Source organism: Manis javanica, chromosome 4, assembly GCF_040802235.1.
Source record: "Manis javanica isolate MJ-LG chromosome 4, MJ_LKY, whole genome shotgun sequence".
In the NCBI taxonomy this organism is placed as follows: Eukaryota; Metazoa; Chordata; class Mammalia; order Pholidota; family Manidae; genus Manis; species Manis javanica.
The window spans coordinates 61,406,009-61,427,432 of NC_133159.1; the positions used below are offsets into that span (position 1 = coordinate 61,406,009).

The window sequence follows — 21,424 nt, forward strand, 5'->3', positions numbered from 1 at the left end:
AAGATAGTGCATGGTACATACTTAGAAGGGCTGCCAATTACTTTTATCCAGTTTCACTGATCAGAATTCAGTCTTGTGCTATTAAGTGTGGAAAGGAGATTAGGAAATGTAACTAGTTGTGTCCTAGAGAAATAGAAAATAGGTTTGGTGGAAAGTTAGCCAGTCTCTGCCCCAGAAGCATTCTGCAGATAGAATTTATAGGCTTTGTATTTAAAAGATATGGTAGGGTAAGAGAAAGGAGACAAGGATATGTTCTAAACTTTTAATATGGAAAACCATTTAGATGGTTATAAATCTATGGTAGTTTGGGACTATAGAAGGAGAAGCAAGATTGGGTAGGGGGAAAATAGTAAAATAATATTAATAATAAATTCAATTTTAATGCATAATTTAAAAATATTAGAGGCCTTGAAAGTAAGTTATCTACTATGCAGGAGATACAGGAGATTTATTACAATGAAAGATATAACCTAGAAATGCAGATCTTTGATTTTTCAAAACATAAACAGTAAATAGCAGTACAGGTCATGAAACTGACCTGGGACAGCACATAAATAGAAAAAGAGAGCTATAAACAGAAACAGCATTGTGTGTAGTGTAATATCTGCCTCAGTACAGGTAACAGAAACACATAGATGAGTAAAACAGACTTTGTCTTCAAGAAGCTCACAATTGAATGGAAATAATCAAGGAAATTACTGCTTATCTGTTGTGTGATAAAGAATATAAAAAAATCCACAGTATGGAATGGAGGCATAGAGGAAGGGCAAAACATTTAATGTTTGACTGAATTAATTAATGATATTTAAAAAATCACACAAAAAATTCTACTATTCTTTGATGGTGCCCTTCAAGTCCCACAAAGATAGTGGGCATATACTCCTGTAGTTACATGGCTTTCACTATAACACACTTCTCTTTATTAAAAGCTCATCTGTGGAAGGCACTGCTGCTTTGTTTTTTCTTACTTAAGTATCTATCATAACAATACTATATGACATGGATTATTTTCATTAAATCAAAAAAAAATATGTATAATTTCCAAATACAGAACAGAAAACTGAGGTAACAGATATTACTTAACTTATGGGAACTTATATCTGACATGCTTTTTACCACCTCATAATATCTCACTTTTTTTTTTCTTTTGAAGACTAATTAGAAATACCAATATGATTTACTCATTATCTGCAAATTAACAAGAAAATGAGAGTTTGATGCCATGGGTTTAAATAGACAGCTGTTATTTTACATTACAATAGGAAAATGTTACCAGCATTGTTTGGCAGGCTTCTATCCAGGATAGAAGCACAACTGAATACCTGCTGTTGTAAAATACTTAAGGTTTGGAAATTTACCACAGACTAATATAATTAGATAATTTTAAAAAGAAAGATTTTTTTTTAAACTTGCTTATATAAGTGATGAGTATTAGAGATTTTGAATATTAGTTACATTGTATTAAGCAATGTCATAATGATAATGAGACATTTATCTTTCTAAATTATGGAAATACTATTGAAACTTTACTCACAGTTTATAAAGGACTTTTACACCTTTTTAATATTCTTATTTAATTTTTAAATTTTATACCATGAATATATATATTAAATAGACTTTGTTAATGTGTGCTATGTTGTGTACTTCAGATCATAATTACATAATTATATGTGTCCTCTCTCATTCTCTCTCCCCTGTTCCCTTATATATGCAAAAATAAAATGCATCAAAAGTAAATGTACAAAAATATTACAGTGTACAAGGAAGTTAAAAGAATTGGTTAATATCAATTTTGTATTTGTATTTTATATAATATTTTCTGAGTTTCTATAAAAGCATGAATCACCATTATGGTGAAATCTTTAGATTGAAAAAAGTAATTCAGAAATTGTTTTTAAAAAAAAAACAAATATAAATTGTAAAAGCAGGTAATGAAACTAATCAAAGTATACAATGTCTTAATAAAAGTCAGCAGCTGGGGCAGAAATTACTATGCTAAGGTTGCCAGGGAAACTGAAAATAGCTTACAAATTGCTATACTCAGGATATGAAACAATATAAGCAATGCCTGTGCAATATTTTCTGCAATAAATGAAATCAGTTTTAATCAGGACATCTGGATATATAAAGGAACTTTTGGGGGGTTTTAAGTCAACTTGATATAAGATAAATTATGATCAACAAGAGAAATATTTTAATTATTCTTTATAATTTTTAGAGAATTTACATACAAATGCATCTTGTGATATAGAGCATTTTCTTCCTTCATATTATTATTTCAGTCCTTTAACTAAAATAATGGCTATAATTCAAAATGACCATAGAATGTGATCTGGCATTGGTTCATTTTGTCATTCCGCTGGGAACTTGAAAGACTAAATTTCCTTTTATAGTTGCAACTTTTCTTTTAGAATCTTGAAATCTTTCACAAGCTTTTTGAAAGGCAATCATATCAATAACAAATTTTTCTTCACAGTGTCTTTTACATGCTTCTTGAGCCCTAATAGGAAAAAGAAAGATAGTAGAATGAGATACTTTTAAATTACTAAAATCATAGCAGTCAGATTGCTAATGATAGAAGTCTTCAAAATAGACATATAGAAATAGGAAAAAAATAGAACTTAACTTATCGCAAATTTTGTTATATAATTCAATAATATTCATATTGGGATAATATTTCTAAGATTTCATCTATCAATAAATAGAAGAAATACTGTTAGTATGAGTAACAAGAAATAAATCTCCTTGCACAAGCTTCTAAACTAGACCATGCCCATGATTTGCAGAACTTTTTTATAAGCCTCACCAAATAAATCCATGCTTCTTCCAGGACTCTGTTATGGACTGACCTGTGTTCCCCCAGCCCCAAATTCATATGTCAAAGTCCTAAACCCAGTACCTTAGAATGTTACTATATTTGGAGATAAGGTCTTTAAGAGGTAATTAAGTTTAAATGATATTATATGGGTGGTATATTTTTCAATTTAAGTGATGTATTTATAAGAAGTTGAAAAGACAGAAATGATGTGCACACACAGAAAAAAACCACGTGAGAACACAATGAAAGGGCAGCCATCTGTAAGCAGAAGACAGAGGCCTAAGGAGAAACCAGATGTGGCAACAACTTGATTTTGGATTCCCAGGCTCAAAACTGGGTTGAAAATAAATTTTAACCATGAGAAAATAAATTTGTTGTTTAATCCACACAGTCTGTGACATTTTGTTATGGCAGCCCTAGCAGACTAATACAGACTCTTAAGTTAGAAAAGGTGGACAAGGTTATTCTGTCAAACCTGGAAAATGTCATGGGCATTAGGAAAATTCATTCATCCTCATTCATTCAATAGTTATGTATTATAATGCTTGGCACTATCTCCAGATACTAGAAACATAAATACAGATATGATATGATATAACTATGAGAAACTTATAGAAAATAAAGAGAAATAAAGGTATATGCACACATGAATGGAATACTGTAGTACCATAATGAAAGCACTATGTAAATGACACAGAGGCATCATGAAAAAATTAGTAAATATAACCTGGAAAACAGGAGACAAGAAATGCTCCAGAGTTGACATAATTATTGAACTTAAGTCTTGAAAGATGTATATTTTCCAAGAAGAAAATAGAAGGAAGAACATTTTGTTCAAACATGTTTATTTTATAGCATGAACAGCTAAAATAAAGGCAAAGAGGATAGCACAGATTGGTATACTCTGAGAAGTTTCAATATTCTAATTGGCTGGGTCATACAGTTCTGACAAGAACAGTAGAGGAGGTAAGTCTGGAAAAACAGACTTAGACCAGATCATGAAACCCTTAATAAATTGTATTTAGGCATACTCAGAATTCTGGACTTGGAGAGTAGAAGAGAAGTCTAAGTCTAGAAAGTCTGAAAATTACAGACTATGTTATTTTAGAAAAGCTATTTTAAGTTCCCACTATCTCATTTTCTTCATCTTTAAAAAGATGATAATCCAACTCATAGGGCTTAGTAAAAAAACTAAATGAATTAATGTACCTTAAATGAATTAATGCACTTAAAATCCTTTTGAGTGCTTGAGATTAAGAATTCCTTTTATTGGATAGATAATAGGGCATTGGCATTCATCAGAAAGAGCAGCTAGAGTGGGAGAAAGATTGGAGCTCTGTTTAAATTGGTAATACTCAACTTAAAGAGCCTGGCTATCTGTGGTAATGCCCAGGGAGTTGAATATAGAGAAGCAATGGCTTATGGTTAAGTGAAGTAGAAACAGAAAAACCATTATGCTTGAGTTCAAAGCCCAGATTTGCAACTTACTGATTGTGTGATTTTGAACAAGTTATTTAAATTCTGTCTCAATCATTTATTTCATTTTTAAGAAGGGATAATCCAAATCATAGGGTTAGAAAGGAGTAAATAAGCTAATGCATTTAAAAATCCTTAGAGGGATGCCTGGCATTTAATAATCACCAAATGAAAATTAGCTACACCTAATTTGAGTCAGGAGCTCTGGAGGGTAGTCATGTCTGGACATGCAGCAGAACAGAAGTCATGGCAAAAGGGAATTGTATATGTAATTAATGATACTAATTAAGTCTAAGAAATATATTGAAATAGCTTTCCTACAGTTAATAAACTGTGGACAAAATATAAAAAAATAAAAGTAAAATAAACTATGTAAATGAACTGGAGAGTGAGAAGTACAATAATTTATTATATTTAATATACCAGGATCAAATAATTGGAAAATGAAACTAAGAAACTCCATTTACAATACCATCAAAAAATATAAATTACTTATATGTAAGTTTAACAGAAGATATGCAAGGCTTATGCCTGAAAATGACAAAATTTTGCCAAAAAAAATTAAAGACCTAAATTAGTAGAGTTATACTATGTTCAAGAACTAGAAGGTGATATTATTAACATGACAATTTTCCCCAAATTTATCTATTACTTCAATGCAAGAATAATTAATATGCAAAGAGCCTTTGGATAGAAATTAATATTTAAATCTGTTTTAAATATACATAAGATTAAATTTAGATGAAGACATTTAAATATACTTAGGTATTTTGAATTTATTAATATTTGAATTATATGAAAATGCAAAGATCCTGGAATAGCCAAAGCAATCTCGGGAAAGGAAAAGAGTTAGAGCCTGTGTTTTCCTATTGCTGTGTAAGAAATTACCATAAACGTATTGGTTTACAACAATGACCATATATTATCTCAGTTTCCATGGGTCCTAAGTCCAGGCCACAGCATGGCTCAGTTGAGTTTTCTGCTTAGGTTTTCACAAGACTGAAATCAAGGTGTCAGTCAGAGATGCGGTTCACATCCAGGTTTTGAGGCCTTCTTTCTAAGACTGCTGTTATTACCAAAATTCATTTCCTTCTCTTTTCCATATGGCCTATTCCATCTTCAAGTCAGCAATGTCATGTCAAACTCTCTCCTACTGTGAATATAACTTTCTTTTTTGCCTTTGCATTTAAAGACTCATGTGATTATACTGCTATGGGGCCCACTTGAATAATCCAGCATTATTTCCTATTTTGAAGTTGATGGACTAGCATGCTTAATTACACAGGAGGAATCGTTTTTGCCCTGTAAGGTGGATATTCACAGGTGTGGTAACTTATCCTATTCATAGTTATAGGGATCAAGGCATGATATCTTTTGGGAATCATAATGATGCCCAGCACAGAGGCCTGGCAATACCCAATTTTAAAGCTTCCTAGGAGCATTAACAGGGGGATTATTACCTTTTAACAGGAAGGAGCCTACTCCTGAGACAGTGGAAAAGGAAGTGAGGGTAAATATAAGATGTGTAGAATTTATAGGTAAGGACATAGGAAGATACGGATATGGATTTAAATGAATTCAAGTTGGAGGCCTAAAATTTCTTTGGGAAATAGATGAAATGGCTCACTGAGAATGAGAGGTCAGGGGTGGTGTGAATAGGAAGCTGTAGTTGAGGAAGGTTTGAAATCACTTTTGCAGCTAACAAGAAAAAGAGCAAGCAACTAAGGAAGAAGCTAGAGCTGGAGACCATACAGTTAATATCAGCATAAATCTGCAAGTAGTGATTTCTTCTAGCCATTTTTACCTGAATACAGAAGTGAAAACACAGTTGGATTATTTCAAAGTAGGGATTGGGGTGATTAGCATGGCAGAGGCAATGAAAGGAAAGAACTTCAGAAAGGAAAGAACTGTGAATGGAATGGAGAACAGAATAATTGGAGAACCCTGGAGGCTATACTAGAAATGAAGAAGAAAATAAGTCTATAAGGAAGATTATTTGAGGGATGAGTATCATAATATATTTGAAGAATACATATGGTGAAAGTAGAGTTGAAAAGATAGAAGATTTTGTTCATAGATCAGTATACGATAGATTAAAATTTAAGAGGTGGGAAAATTTCAAATAATGAGGTTTTTTTAAATATATCTGGTAATTAGTTGAAAGGTTGTTGGGATCCAAAAATGTCTAGGTTAAGCAATGGGAGAGTTATTTTTATGAATTTGGAAGTGAACTGTGGTTACAGAAGGAGCTGGATAGAGAAAAGACTTACAAATCAGGAGACAAGACCACAGTGAATGAAGAGAATAAACAGTCTGGGCCCAAAATAAGAATAAAAAGATGATGTAATTGGATGACCAACTGCTTTATATGCCAGATCTTCCATTCTAATCGGTACACTACTTCAAAAGGGACACCTTGCTGATCTTCCCTGAGCAGTATGATCACCTTTTCAGATTATGGACAAGAATATTTTGGGAAACTCATGACCAGCATTTACCAGATACATTAATTATTTCATTTCAAAGTCTCTTTTCATTCATTCTTAAATACCCATTGAGTATCTGATCAACCTCCTCAGCTAGAGTTTTATGGATCCCATTTCTTCTTTAATTCTTCCTCATTCTACAGCAGGAACAGGGTGCTACATTCTCAGTAATGACTTCACTGGACATCACTGAGATTCATCAGAATACTTGTAGGTCAAGTGTTTGATTCACTAATAAAAAATCAACCAGTAGATAAAGAATTTAAAACTTCTGAAGTCTCTAGATGGACTTTACTTTTTCAGTCATAGCTCTTTCCTTCATGTTGATACTCATTTTTTCTTTTAAAACATTATACAACTAAGCAGTGCCTTTTAGGACACGCTATTGGCTAACCAGAACATTGCCATATTCCTGTGCATGCTTTCAAGGAAAATATATTTGCAGTAGCTTATAAAAGAAGATAATTTAGTTAGGATATGTTAGGGAAGCTCACTTAACTCTGTATCCTATACAAATTCATGATGGCCAGACATTCAATTTTTTGTAATAAAACTAAGCCAATTCAAATTCTGTAACATTGATTTTCACTGGATTTTTTTTGATATACCAGATGTTTTCATTCTCCTTTCCAAAATATATTTGTATTAAAGTAAATTATTTCTAAAAATCATGCACACACACACACAAACACACACACACACACACACATACACACAGAGCATACACATTAAGGAAGATGCTTTTAATTTCGGGAGAAGAAAAATATATTTTTTCTACTTAACAAGATATTATGGGAAGGCAGAGCCAAGATGGCAGCGTGAGTAGAGCAGCAGAAATCTCCTCCCAAAACCACATATATCTATGAAAATATAACAAAGACAACTCTTCCTAAAATAGAGACCACAGGTCACAGGACAACATCCAGACCACATCCACACCAGCGAGAACCCAGCGCCTCGCGAAGGGGATAAGATATGAGCCCCGGCCCAGTGGGACCCAAGCGCCCCTCCGCCCCAGCTCCCAGCAGGAGGAGAGGAGTGAGCACAGAGAGACAAGGAGCCCGGGACTGCTGAACACCCAGCCCCAGCCATCCAGACCAGTGCACAGATACAGTGCATGCGTGGGGTCCTGGATACTAGGGAAACAGGGCAGCAGAACCGGTGAACGGGTGCCTGAGGGCGACGTCGGAGAACAAAGAAATGGGAGTGGCCATTTGTTTTTTTTATTTTTTATTTTTGGCGAGTGCTTTTTGGAAGTCTTGAAGGGACAGGTACCCCAATACTAGGGGAAAAGGCAAGCAAGACCGGTGAGCGGATGCCTCAGACCAGTGCCTGAGGACAAAGAAAATTGTGCATTTTTCTTTTTTTTTTTTTATATTTATTTCATATTTTGTTGTTGTTGTTGCTGTTGTTGTTTTGGTTTGGAGAGTGCTTTTTGGAAGTCTTAAAGGGGCAGGGCAGGACACTTAGTCCAGAGGCAGGGAATCTGGGGATCTCTGGGCACTCTAACCCTCTGGGCAGCAGGGAGCACGGAGGCCCTTTACAGAGATGAATAGCCTCCCGGCCACTACCCCTCCAATAGGGCTACACCATTTTGGAGCAGCAGCCCGAGCCAGGCCATGCCCACAGCAACAGCGGAGATAAACTCCATAGCAGCTGGACAGGAAGCAGAAGCCCTGTCTGCGCACAGCTGCCCAGCACAAGCCGACTAGAGGTCGCTATTCTCCCAGGAGAGGAAGGCCACAAACCAACAAGAAGGAAAGCTCTTCCAGCCATCACTCATACCAGCTCTGCAAACTATCTCTATCACCATGAAAAGGCAAAACTACAGGCGGACAAAGATCACAGAGACAACACCTGAGAAGGAGACAGTCCTAACCAGTCTTCCTGAAAAAGAATTCAAAACAAAAATCATGAACATGCTGACAGACATGCAGAGAAAAATGCAAGAGCAATGGGATGAAGTCTGGAGGGAGATCACAGATGTCAGGAAGGAGATCACAGAAGTGAAACAAACCTTGGAAGGATTTATAAGCAGAATGGATAAGATGCAAGAGGCCATTGAAGGAATAGAAAACAGAGAAGAGGAATGTATAGAAGCTGACATAGAGAGAGATAAAAGGATCTCCAGGAACGAAACAATACTAAGACACCTATGTGACCAATCCAAAAGGAACACTATCCGTATTATAGGGGTACCAGAAGAAGAAGAGAGGGAAAAGGGATAGAAAGTGTCTTTGAATAAATAATTGCTGAAAACTTCCTCAAACTAGGAGAGGAAATAATCGAACAGACCATGGAAATACACAGAACCCCCAACAGAAATGATCCAAAGAGGACAACACCAAGACACATAATAATTAAAATGGCAAGAATCAAGGACAAGTAAAGAGTTTTAAAGGCAGGTAGAGAGAAAAAGGTCACCTATAAAGGAAAACCCATCAGGCTATCATCAGACTTCTCAACAGAAACCCTACAGGCCAGAAGAGAATGGCATGATATATTTAATACAATGAAACAGAAGGGCCTTGAACCAAGGATACTGTATCCAGCACGACTATCATTTAAATATGATGGTGGGATTAAAAAATTCCCAGACAAGCAAAAGCTGAGGGAATTTGCTTCCCACAAACCACCTCTAAAGGGCATCCTACAGGGACTGCTCTAGATGGGAGCACTTCTAAAAAGAGCACAGAACAAAACACACAACATATGAAGAATGGAGGAGGAGGAATAAGAAGGGAGAGAAGAAAAGAATCTCCAGACAGTGTATATAACAGCTCAATAAGCAGGCTAAGTTAGGCAGTAAGATACTAAAGAGGCTAATGTTGAACTTTTGGTAACCATGAATTTAAAGCCTGCAATGGCAATGAGTACATATCTCTCAATAGTCACCCTAAATGTAAATGGACTGAATGCACCAATCAAAAGACACAGAGTAACAGAATGGATAAAAAAGCAAGACCCATCTATATGCTGCTTACAAGAAATTCACCTCAAACCCAAAGACATGCACAGACTAAAAGTCAAGGGATGGAAAAATATATTTCAGGCAAACAACAGCGAGAAGTAAACAGGGGTTGCAGAACTAATATCAGACAAAATAGACTTCAAAACAAAGAAAGTAACAAGAGATAAAGAAGGACACTACATAATGATAAAGGGCTCAGTCCAACAAGAGGATATAACCATTCTAAATATATATTCACCCAACACAGGAGCACCAGCATATGTTAAACAAATACTAACAGAACTAAAGGAGGAAATAGAATGCAGTGCATTCATTTTAGGAGACTTCAACACACCACTCACTCAGAAGGACAGACCCACCAGAGAAAATATAAGTAAGGACACAGAGGCACTGAACAACACACTAGAACAGATTGACCTAATAGACATCTATAGAACTCTACATCCAAAAGCAACAGGATACACATTTTTCTCAAGTGCACATGGAACATTCTCCAGAATAGACCACATACTAGCTCACAAAAAGAGCCTTAGTAAATTCCAAAATATTGAAATTCTACCAACCAACTTTTCAGACCACAAAGGTATAAAAGAAGAAATAAATTCTACAAAGTAAAATAAAGGGCCACAAACACATGGAGGCTTAACAACATGCTTATTAATAATCAATGAATCAACGAACAAATCAAAATAGAGATCAAGGAATATATAGAAACAAATGACAACAACAAAACAAAGCCCCAAATTCTGTGTGATGCATCGAAGGCAGTCTTAAAAGGAAAGTATATAGCGATCCAGGCACACTTGATGAAGGAAGAACAATCCCAAATGAATAGTCTGACATCACAATTATCGAAACTGGAAAAAGAAGAACAAATGAGGCCTAAAGTCAGCAGAAGGAGGGACATAATAAATATCAGAGAAGAAATAAACAAAATTGAGAAGAATAAAACAATAGCAAAAATCAACAACACCAAGAGCTGGTTCTTTGAGAAAATAAACAAAATAGATAGGCCTCTAGCCAAACTTATTAAGACAAAAAGAGAATCAACACAAATCAACATAATCAGAAATGAGAATGGAAAAATCATGACAGACTCCACAGAAATACAAAGAATTATTAAAGACTACTATGTAAACCTACATGCCAACAAGCTGGAAAACCTAGAAGAAATGGACAAATTCCTAGAAAAATACAACCTCCTGAGACTGACCAAGGAAGAAACACAAAAGTTAAACAAACCAATTACGAGCGAAGAAATTGAAACAGTAATCAAAAAATTACCCAAGAGTAAAACCCCGGGGCCAGACGGATTTACCTCGGAATTTTATCAGACACACAGAGAAGACATAATACCCATTCCCTTAAAGTTTTCCAAAAATTAGAAGAGGAGGGAATACTCCCAAACTCATTCTATGAAGCCAACATCACCCTAATACCAAAACCACAAAGACCCCACCAAAAAAGAAAATTACAGACCAATATCCCTGATGAATGTAGATGCAAAAATACTCAATAAAATATTAGCAAACAGAAAGCAACAGCATATCGAAAGGATCATACACCATGACCAAGTGGGATTCATCCCAGGAATGCAAGGATGGTACAACATTCGAAAATCCATCAACATCATCGACCACATCAACAAAAAAATAGACAAAAACCACATGATCATCTCCATAGATGCTGAAAAAGCATTTGATAAAATTCAACATCCATTCATGACCAAAACGCTCAGCAAAATGGGAATAGGGGGCAAGTACCTCAACATAATAAAGGCCATATATGATAAACCCACAGCCAACACTATACTGAACAGCGAGAAGCTGAAAGCTTTTCCTCTGAGATCGGGAACTAGACAGGGATGCCCACTCTCCCCACTGTTATTTAACATAGTACTAGAGGTCCTAGCCACGGCAATCAGACAAAAGAAATACAAGGAATCCAGATTGGTAAAGAAGAAGTTAAACTGTCACTATTTGCAGATGATATGATATTGTACACAAAAAAATGCTAAAGACTCCACTCCAAAACTACTAGAGCTAATATCAGAATTCAGCAAAGTTGCAGGATACAAAATTAACACAGAGAAATCTGTGGCTTTCCTATACACTAACAATGAACCAATAGAAAGAGAAATCAGGAAAACAATTCCATTCACAATTGCATCAAAAAGAATAAAATACCTAGGAATAAACCTAACCAAAGAAGTGAAAGACCTATACCCTAAAACTACAAGTCCCTCTTAAGAGAAATTAAAGGGGACACTAACAAATGGAAACTCATCCCATGCTCATGGCTAGGAAGAATTAATATCATCAAAATGGCCATCCTGCCCAAAACAATATACAGATTTGATGCAATCCCTATCAAATTACCAGCAACATTCTTCAATGAACTGGAACAAATAGTTCACAAATTCATATGGAACCACCAAAGACCCTAAATAGCCAAAGCAATCCTGAGAAAGAAGAATAAAGTAGGGGGGATCTCACTCCCCAACTTCAAGCTCTACTACAAAGCCATAGTAATCAAGACAATTTGGTACTGGCACAAGAACAGAGCCACAGACCAGTGGAACAGATTAGAGACCCCAGACATTAACCCAAACATATATGGTCAATTAATATTTGATAAAGGAGCCATGGACATACAATGGCAAAATGACAGTCTCTTCAGCAGATGGTGCTGGCAATACTGGACAGCTACATGTAGGAGAATGAAACTGGACCATTGTCTAACCCCATACACAAAAGTAAATTCAAAATGGATCAAAGACCTGACTGTAAGTCATGAAACCATAAAACTCTTCAAAAATAACATAGGCAAAAAACTTTTAGACATAAACATGAGTGACCTCTTCTTGAACATATCTCCCCGGGCAAGGAAAACAACAGAAAAAATGAAAAGTGGGACTATATTAAACTGAAAAGCTTCTGTATAGCAAAAGACACCATCAATAGAACAAAAGGAACCCTACAGTATGGGAGAATATGTTTGTAAATGACAGATCCGATAAAGGCTTGACATCCAAAATATATAAAGAGCTCACACGCCTCAACAAACAAAAAACAAATAATCCACTTAAAAAATGGGCAGAGGAACTGAACAGACAGTTCTCCAAAAAAGAAATAACAAATGGCCAACAGACACATGAAAAGATGCTCCACATCGCTAATTATCAGAGAAATGCAAACTAAAACTGCAATGAGTTATCACCTCACACCAGTAAGGATGGCTGCCATCCAAAAGACAAACAACAACAAATGTTGGCGAGGCTGTGGAGAAAGGGGAACCCTCCTACACTGCTGGTGGGAATGTAAATTAGTTCAACCATTGTGGAAAGCAGTATGGAGGTTCATCAAAATGCTCAAAACAGACCTACCATTTGACCCAGGAATTCCACTCCTAGGAATTTACCCTCAGAACGCAGCAATCAAGTTTGAGAAAGACAGATGCACCCCTATGTTTATTGCAGTACTATTTACAATAGCCAAGAATTGGAAGCAACCTAAATGTCCATCAGTAGATGAATGGATAAAGAAGATCTGTTACATATACACAATGGAATACTACTCAGCCATAAGAAGAGGGCAAATCCTACCAGTTGCAGCAACATGGATGGAGCTGGAGGGTATTATGCTCAGTGAAATAAGCCAAGCAGAGAAAGAGAAATACCAAATGATTTCACTCATCTGTGGAGTATAAGAACAAAGGAAAAACTGAAGGAACAAAACAGCAGCAGAATCACAGAACTCAAGAATGGACTAATAGGTACCAAAGGGAAAGGGACTGGGGAGGATGGGTGGGTAGGGAGGGATAAGGGTGGGGATAAAAAGGGGGGTATTAAGATTAGCCTGCATGGGGGGGTGGGAGAAAGGGGAAGGCTGTACAACACAGAGAAAACAAGTAGTGATTCTACAACATTTCGCTATGCTGATGGACAGTGACTGTAATGTGGTTTATACGGGGGACCCGGTTTAGGGGAGAGCCTAGTAAACATAATATTCCTCATGTAAGTGTAGATTAAAGATAAAAAAAAAGAAAGAAAGAAAAGGGGGATTACTCTTTGATAGGATAAAACTAACTGTAAATCAATGATTAATGAATGCTTTAAATATCCTTAATTTCGATCACTTAAAGGGTGTGAGATGAGTGGCTATGGAGGTACACTTTTCTGATAATATTCCTTTCTCTTAAAAAAAAAAAGCAGTTCCTGTGTGGTGACCTCCAATGAGTTATACACAATGGTATAAATGGCATATCAAAGTGTGGGCAAATGGTCTGTTTGTGTTTATACAGAGGATCAAAGCCTAATTTGGCTACCCAGAAAATGAACTAAGATACGATATGAAGAAGAACTTCCAACATCAGCACTCTCTGGAAGAGTCATAGCAGAAGATGATCATCAAAAAACCTCAACAAAGATCCAGGCGATGCTGCAGTTGTAGCTGCATCCATCCCACCAGTTCCTGGACTTGCCATTGGAATGAAAAAGGAGATATCTAAGCTGGCCTGTGCTTTCAGTAAAACAACAAATTTGACTGGATCTATACTGTTGGAACTCAACCAAGAATTAGGAGAAGTACCGGTTTTAGCCCTCCAAATCTTACAACTACAGACTATCTACTGTTAAAAGAACATATGGGATGTGAATAGTTCCCAGGAATGGGTTGTTTTAATTTATCTGATTTCTCTGACTGTTCAAGTACAGTTGGATAATATCCATCATATCATAGACAAATTTTCACAAATGCCTAGGGTGCCTAACTGGTTTTCTTGGCTTCACTGGAGATGGCTGGTAATTATAAGTATGCTTTGGTTATGTAACTGTATTCCTATTATGTTAATGTGTGTGTGCAATTTAATTAAGAGTTTAAAACCTATACATGCTTAAGTTACTCTACAAGAAGATATGTCAAAGAAATAATCAATCTTCCCATGTTTTCCTTCCATCTGCTACCTCTATAGCTTTTCTTCTTCCTTCCTAATTACAACCCTTAAATAGAATTCGTGCCTCATATCAAATTTACCGAGTATCATAATTCCTCCAAATGGTAAAGATACCTCAAGACAAATGCTGGGCATAGAAGCCACAGGGCATAAATCTGCAAAGAACTAAAAAGCTAACCTTTTCAAACAATATGGCTTCTCTCTCACTTACCAACTTTACATCTCCCTGTACGGCCCCGGAAGTTGACTGGTTAGCCAGAGACGGGTAAGATTCTTCAAGGGAGGAACAACCTAAGACAGGCACAGTCGCAGGGGGCCATCAGGTGAGAAATTGGGGACCAACAGTGGTGAGACTTAGAACTTCACCCCCACCCCGTTTTGAGAGAACTCTTCTGCATCTGTGGATGTTTCAATGCCCTTGTCTAGCTTGGATTAACACATAGTCTACAGGCACACACCTGATTATCTACATTTGCTCTCTTACAACACTAAACTATGTTTTCTACCCTTTTCTTGCATCTACCTACCACTTCAACATTTTATTAAAAATAAAAATAATAATAATAATAAAAGGAGAAATTTGGGCTCCACATATAAATCAAGTATAAAAATCAAATAAATATTCATATTTGATCTGATTGTTTATAGTTCATAATGCGTGATCAAAACTGAAAGTTTCTTTGATGACTGCCCTTGTACTGTTCACCATGTAAGAACTTATTCACTATGTAAGAATTTGTTCACCATGTAAGAACTTGTTCGTTATGCTTCAGAAGACTGTAGACTGACGAGAATTAGGGTTGAGATGGATTGATGATTGTGCATTGAGCACTGACTCCCCTATACAGAATTTTATTGTTGTTAACAACCATTTGATCAATAAATATGAGAGATGACCTCAAAAAAAAAAGATATTATTTAGACTACCTCAGTAAATAAATTTAAAAATTACTTAGGAAAAAGCAAACATTTTCTGTTATTTTGTACTCCATTCTAATATGAACTATTTTTTAAATGAAACATTTAAAGTGTAATTGAAATAATCAGCTATAATGATCTCTAAGTATTTCTAGAGTAGCCTTAAACATATGTATTTACATAGTTTGTAAATTATCACAGGGTAAAACTGTGGCTGATCAGCTTCAATCTAATATCAGAAAAAATTGTGTGAGAGGCTGAAAGGGTAAAAAAAATTAATGGGGGGCCTGTGCACCCAGTTATCTGTATCTTTTAATATCATTGAGCTACTTTACAATTCTATATGTTGAGGAAAACTATGAGTAATACTAATGGTTCTTGTCTATAAATTTTGCCCAATGGAGTTATAATTGATTATTGCTAGTGGATAATGACTACATTTATTTTGAAATTCCCAATAGTCTGTATATTTGCATGTTCTTAGAATTCTCATTTGAACTGGCTGAAACATCTTATAGGTTTCTTCATTAATTAATAAGGTAAATAAAATTTTGGCATAGTTATTTTATATTTGTTCTTATATCCTTTGTAAAAAAAGAGGTGGTATATATACACAATGAAATATTATTCATCCATAAAAAAGAAGGAAATCTTTCCATTTGAATGAATGTTGAGGATATTATGGTAAGTGTAATAAGTCAGACAAAGACAAATGCCATATGATAACACTTACAATGTGGACTCTAAAGAGACAAAAAACAATCTCCTAGATACTGAGAACAGATTGAGGGTTGCCAGAGGCAGGGTGTAGGAAGTAGATGAAATGTGTAAAGAAGGTCAACTTCTCATCAACAATTCTAATTTGCCTACTTCCAATTATAAAATAAATGTCATAGGGATCTATGTACAGCATTGTGACTATGCTGAGGGAATAATTATTGAAAGTTCTCATAATAAGAAAAAAATATGTATTCATGTATGGTGATGGATAGTATTACAAACTTATTATAGTCATTTTAAAACATATACAAATATCAAAACATTGTGTTGTACACCTAAAGTAATACAGTGTTATATGTCAATTATACCACAATAAAAAAAATCGTTTGACAACAAAGGAAATGTAAGTTAACTAAATGTAGGTTTAAATGTTTAGAATCAATACTAAGAAAAGCTTCCTAAGTTTAGTTTAAAATAAAAAAGTCTTTCATCATGGAACAATTTTAAAAAATTTGTACTTGTTTGATATAGCTTAGTCCAAAGTATGTTCTGAAGATTAGTGTTCTGAGATATTTCTTGAAAAGAAGGTCCCGTGATAAAATGTGTATTTAAAATGCAGTGCTTTTTCTGTTAGGATTCCTAATGGTCTTTACCATGTCATTGTCCACTGAGATTTAGAAGCTCTTTTTAATCCTTTTCAATGTTTCTTACGCAATTGAACTTTCAACCACTCTCCTTCATAAACCTTTTGTTATAGGTGGAACAATATTCACTACCTCCTTCCTCTCCCCTATGTCACCTATTATGATCTTTCCAATTTGCTCATTCTCCCTGCAAAAAATGCTTTTCCCTTATCTTTCTGCTTTTTCAAATTCTAATATCAATTGTATTTTCCTAGTTCCACTTTTTGTAATAATTCAAATGTATGCTTATATTTGCTACTAGAGTGTGAGTTCTTAGAAGATCAAGAATATCTTATTAATTTCTGTGTGGGGGTATGGGGAAAATTGAAGTAACCTTTTTGATATTTAGTTAAACTTTTTCCTTTAAGGTTTCCTAGATCATTCTCATTTATTATCTACCATTTAACTGGGAATTTTCATTCTGTCCCTCGATATTTATTGTATTATTATTTAACTCTGGCAGTCTTACTATTTGATGACATGTCTTCCAACTAGATTTTCAGTTTCTTAGGGCCAAATCATATTTCTGTCCCCACATCACCTGGCATCCTCAAAACCCAGCAGTGAATTGCTATTTGAATGATTTGAGTTGAAGCTAAATATGACTTAGTAGAAATCCTAATGATCATAGAGGGAAAGGAAAAAAATTTGTGCAGGGCAAATTTATTAACATAAAACAAGAACTTTTTCAAAGTTAGATGCCCCCAAATGAATAATGAAACTATTTTTAAGACTGTTAATTACATTTTATTAACCTTTTAATAATTTTGATTATAGATCTTCACTATACATTTAGAAAAATATGCATTGTTTCTCATTCCAAGGCCTTAAATAAGGAATATGAATAAAGAAAAATCCCTCCCCATCCCAGAAGCTATTATGTGATTTAAATGGGCTTACAGATAACCATTATTAATTTAAAAACTAGGGTTCTTACCTATTTTACTTGATGAATTATTATTAAATAGATTTTGAAAGCTAAATTCTATACAAGGAAATGGAAAGATAGGCCAAATTATCTTATAAAAGCTTTCACATGTTAACCTGATATAGGCCCTCTTATGAAAACTGCTACAATTGATACTTAAAGTTCTATGGGAGAGAGGTGGAGCCAAGATGGCGGCATGAATAGGACAGTGGGAATCTCCTCCCAAAAACATATATATTTTTGAAAAATACAACAAATACAACTAATCCTAAAAGAGAGACCGGAAGACACAGGACAACAGCCAGACTACATCCACACATGCGAGAACCCAGCACATGGTGAAAGGGGTAAGATACAAGCCCCGGCCTGGTGGGACCGAGCACCCCTCACCCCAGATCCCGGTGGGAGGAGAGGAGTCGGAGCAGGGAGGGAGAGGGAGCCCAGGACTGCTAATGACCCAGCCCCAGCCATCCACACCAGAGCAGAGAGTGCATGTGTAGGATGCTGGAAACTAGGGAAACAGGGCAGCAAGATCTTTGAGTGGGTCACGAAGCCGGTGCCCCTGTTACAAAGAAAAGAGAGTGCTTTTTGAAAGTCTTAAAGGGACAGGAATGCCACAGCTGGATGGAAGCATCCTGGGTCACAGTCGAGCAGCTGGAAATTCCAGGGAATTCCGGGTACACTAACACCCTGGGCAACAGCTCTGAGAACCCTCATGGGGAGGTAAACAGCCAAACAGCCCCCGTACATTACCCCTCCAGGGCCCCACCATAGCAGAGCACTGGCTTGAGGCTGGCCACACCCATATAAAGGGAGCTTCCTCCATACCGGAGGGGCAAGGTACAGAGACCCAGTCAACACCCAATTGCCCAACACAAGCCAATAGGGGTCGCAGTTGTCCCTGTAAAGACACCAGGAGCAAGTGGAAAGCCTTAGCACTCCCAGCTGACAGAAAGCCAATAGCTCACCACTGCACCTATCAACATGAAAAGACAAAAAAATTTGATCCAGACAAGACTAACCCAGACAGCTTCGACATCTGCTACATCTTCCCCTGAAAAGGAACCCGGGGAGATAGATTTAACCAGTCTTCCTGAAAAAGAATTCAAAACAAAAGTCATAACCATGTTGATGGAATTGCAGAGAAATATACAAGAACTAAGGAGAGAGAATACAGAAATAAAACAAGATCTGGAAGGACCTCAAAACAGAATGTACGAGACACAAGAGACCATTAATGGACTAGAAAACAGAGAACAGGAACACAGAGAAGCTGATGCAGAGAGAGATAAAAGGATCTCCAAGAATAAAAGAATTCTAAGAGAGCTGAGTGACCAATCGAAATGGAACAATATACGCATTATAGGCATACCGGAAGAAGAAGAGAGAGAAAAAGGGATAGAAAGTGTCTTTGAAGAAATAATTGCTGAAAAATTCCCCAAACTAGGAGAGGAAATGGCCTCTCAGACCATAGAGGTACACAGAACTCCCATGACAAGGGATCCAAGAAGGGCAACACCAAGACACACAATAATTAAATTGGCAAAGATCAAAGACAAGGACAAAGTACTAAAGGCAGCCAGAGAGAAAAAAAGGTCACCTACAAAGGAAAACCCATCAGGCTATCATCAGACTTCTCAACAGAAACCTTACAGGCCAGAAGAGAATGGGAGAATGGCATGATATACCTAATGCAATGAAACAGAAGGGCCTCGAACCAAGATTATTGTATCCAGCACGATTATCATTTAAATATGAAGAAGAGATTAAACAATTCCCAGACAAGCAAAAGTTGAGGGAACTTGCCTCCCACAAACCACCTCTACAGGGCATCTTACAGGGACTGCTCTAGATGGGAGCAGTCCTAAAAAGAGCATAGAACAAAACACCCAACATATGAAGAAGGGAGGAGGAGGAATAAGAAGGGAGAGAAATAAAGAATCATCAGACTGTGTTTATAATAGCTCAATAAGTGAGTTAAGTTAGAAAGTAAGATACTAAAGAGTTTAACCTTGACCCTTTCGTAACCACAAACTTAAAGCCTGCAATGGCAAAAAGTACATACCTTTCAATAATCACACTTAATGTAAATGTACTGAATGCACCAATCAGAAGACCCAGAGTAATAGAATGGATAAAAAAGCAAGACCCATCCACATGCTGCTTACAAGAGACTCACTTCAAACCCAAAGACATGCACAGACTTAAAGTCAAGGGATGGAAAAAGATATTCCGTGCAAACAACAGAGAGAAAAAAGCAGGTGTTGCAATACTAGTATCAGACAAAATAGACTTCAAAATAAAGAAACTAACAAAAGATAAAGAAGAACATTACATAATGACAAAGTGCTCAGTTCAACAAGAGGATATAACCATTCTAAATATATAGGAACCCAATACAGGAGTACCAACATGTGTGAAACAAATACTAACAGAACTAAAGGGGGAAATAGACTGCAATGCATTCATTCTGGGAGACTTCAACACACTATTCACTCCAAAGGACAGACCCACCAGACAGAACATAAGTAAGGACACAGAGGCACTGAACAACACACTAGAACAGATGGACCTAATAGACATCTACAGAACTCTACATCCAAAAGCAACAGGATACACATTCTTCTCAAGTGCACATGGAACATTCTCCAGAATAGACTACATACTAGGCCACAAAAAGAGCCTCAGTAAATTCCAAAAGATTGAAATTCTACCAACTAACTTTTCAGACCACAAAGGTATAAAACGAGAAATAAATTGTACCAAGAAAGCAAAAAGGCTCATAAACACATGGAGGCTCAACAACACGCTCCTAAATAATCAATGGATCAATGACCAAATCAAAATGGAGATCCAGCAATATATGGAAACAAACGACAACAACAATACAAAGCCCCAACTACTGTGGGACACAGCAAAAGCAGTCTTAAGAGGAAAGTATATAGCAATCCAGGCATATTTAAAGAAGGAAGAACAATCCCAAATGAATGGTCTAATGTCAAAATTATCGAAATTAGAAAAAGAAAAACAAATGAGGCCTAAGGTAAGCAGAAAGAGGGGCATAATAAAGATCAGAGAAGAAATAAATAAAATTGAAAAGAATAAAACAATAGCAAAAATCAATGAAACCAAGAGCTGGTTCCTTGAGAAAATAAACAAAATAGATAAGCCTCTAGCGAGACTTATTAAGAGGAAAAGAGAGTCAACACAAATCAACAGAATCAGAAACGAGAAAGGAAAAATCATGACGGATCCCACAGAAATATAAAGAATTATTAGAGAATACTATGAAAACTTATATGCTAACAAGCTGAGAAACCTAGGAGAAATGGACAATATCCTAGAAAAATACAACCTTCCAAGACTGACCCAGAAAGAAACAGAAAATCTAAACAGACCAATTACCAGCAACAAAATTGAAGTGGTAATCAAAAAACTATCAAAGAACAAAACCCCCAGGCCAGATGGATT

At 36.1% G+C, this 21,424-nt stretch overlaps 1 protein-coding gene across 1 annotated transcript in view; it reads right to left on the bottom strand.

The window, feature by feature from the left end:
* Positions 1-2,149: 2,149 nt before the first annotated feature.
* Positions 2,150-21,424, bottom strand: part of LRRIQ3 (leucine rich repeats and IQ motif containing 3) — a 227,473-nt gene continuing 208,198 nt past the window's right edge. Inside the window, 1 exon segment of the mRNA XM_073234129.1 lies at positions 2,150-2,500. Within this exon segment, the coding sequence (XP_073090230.1) occupies positions 2,344-2,500 (157 nt within the window). The 3' untranslated portion in view covers positions 2,150-2,343.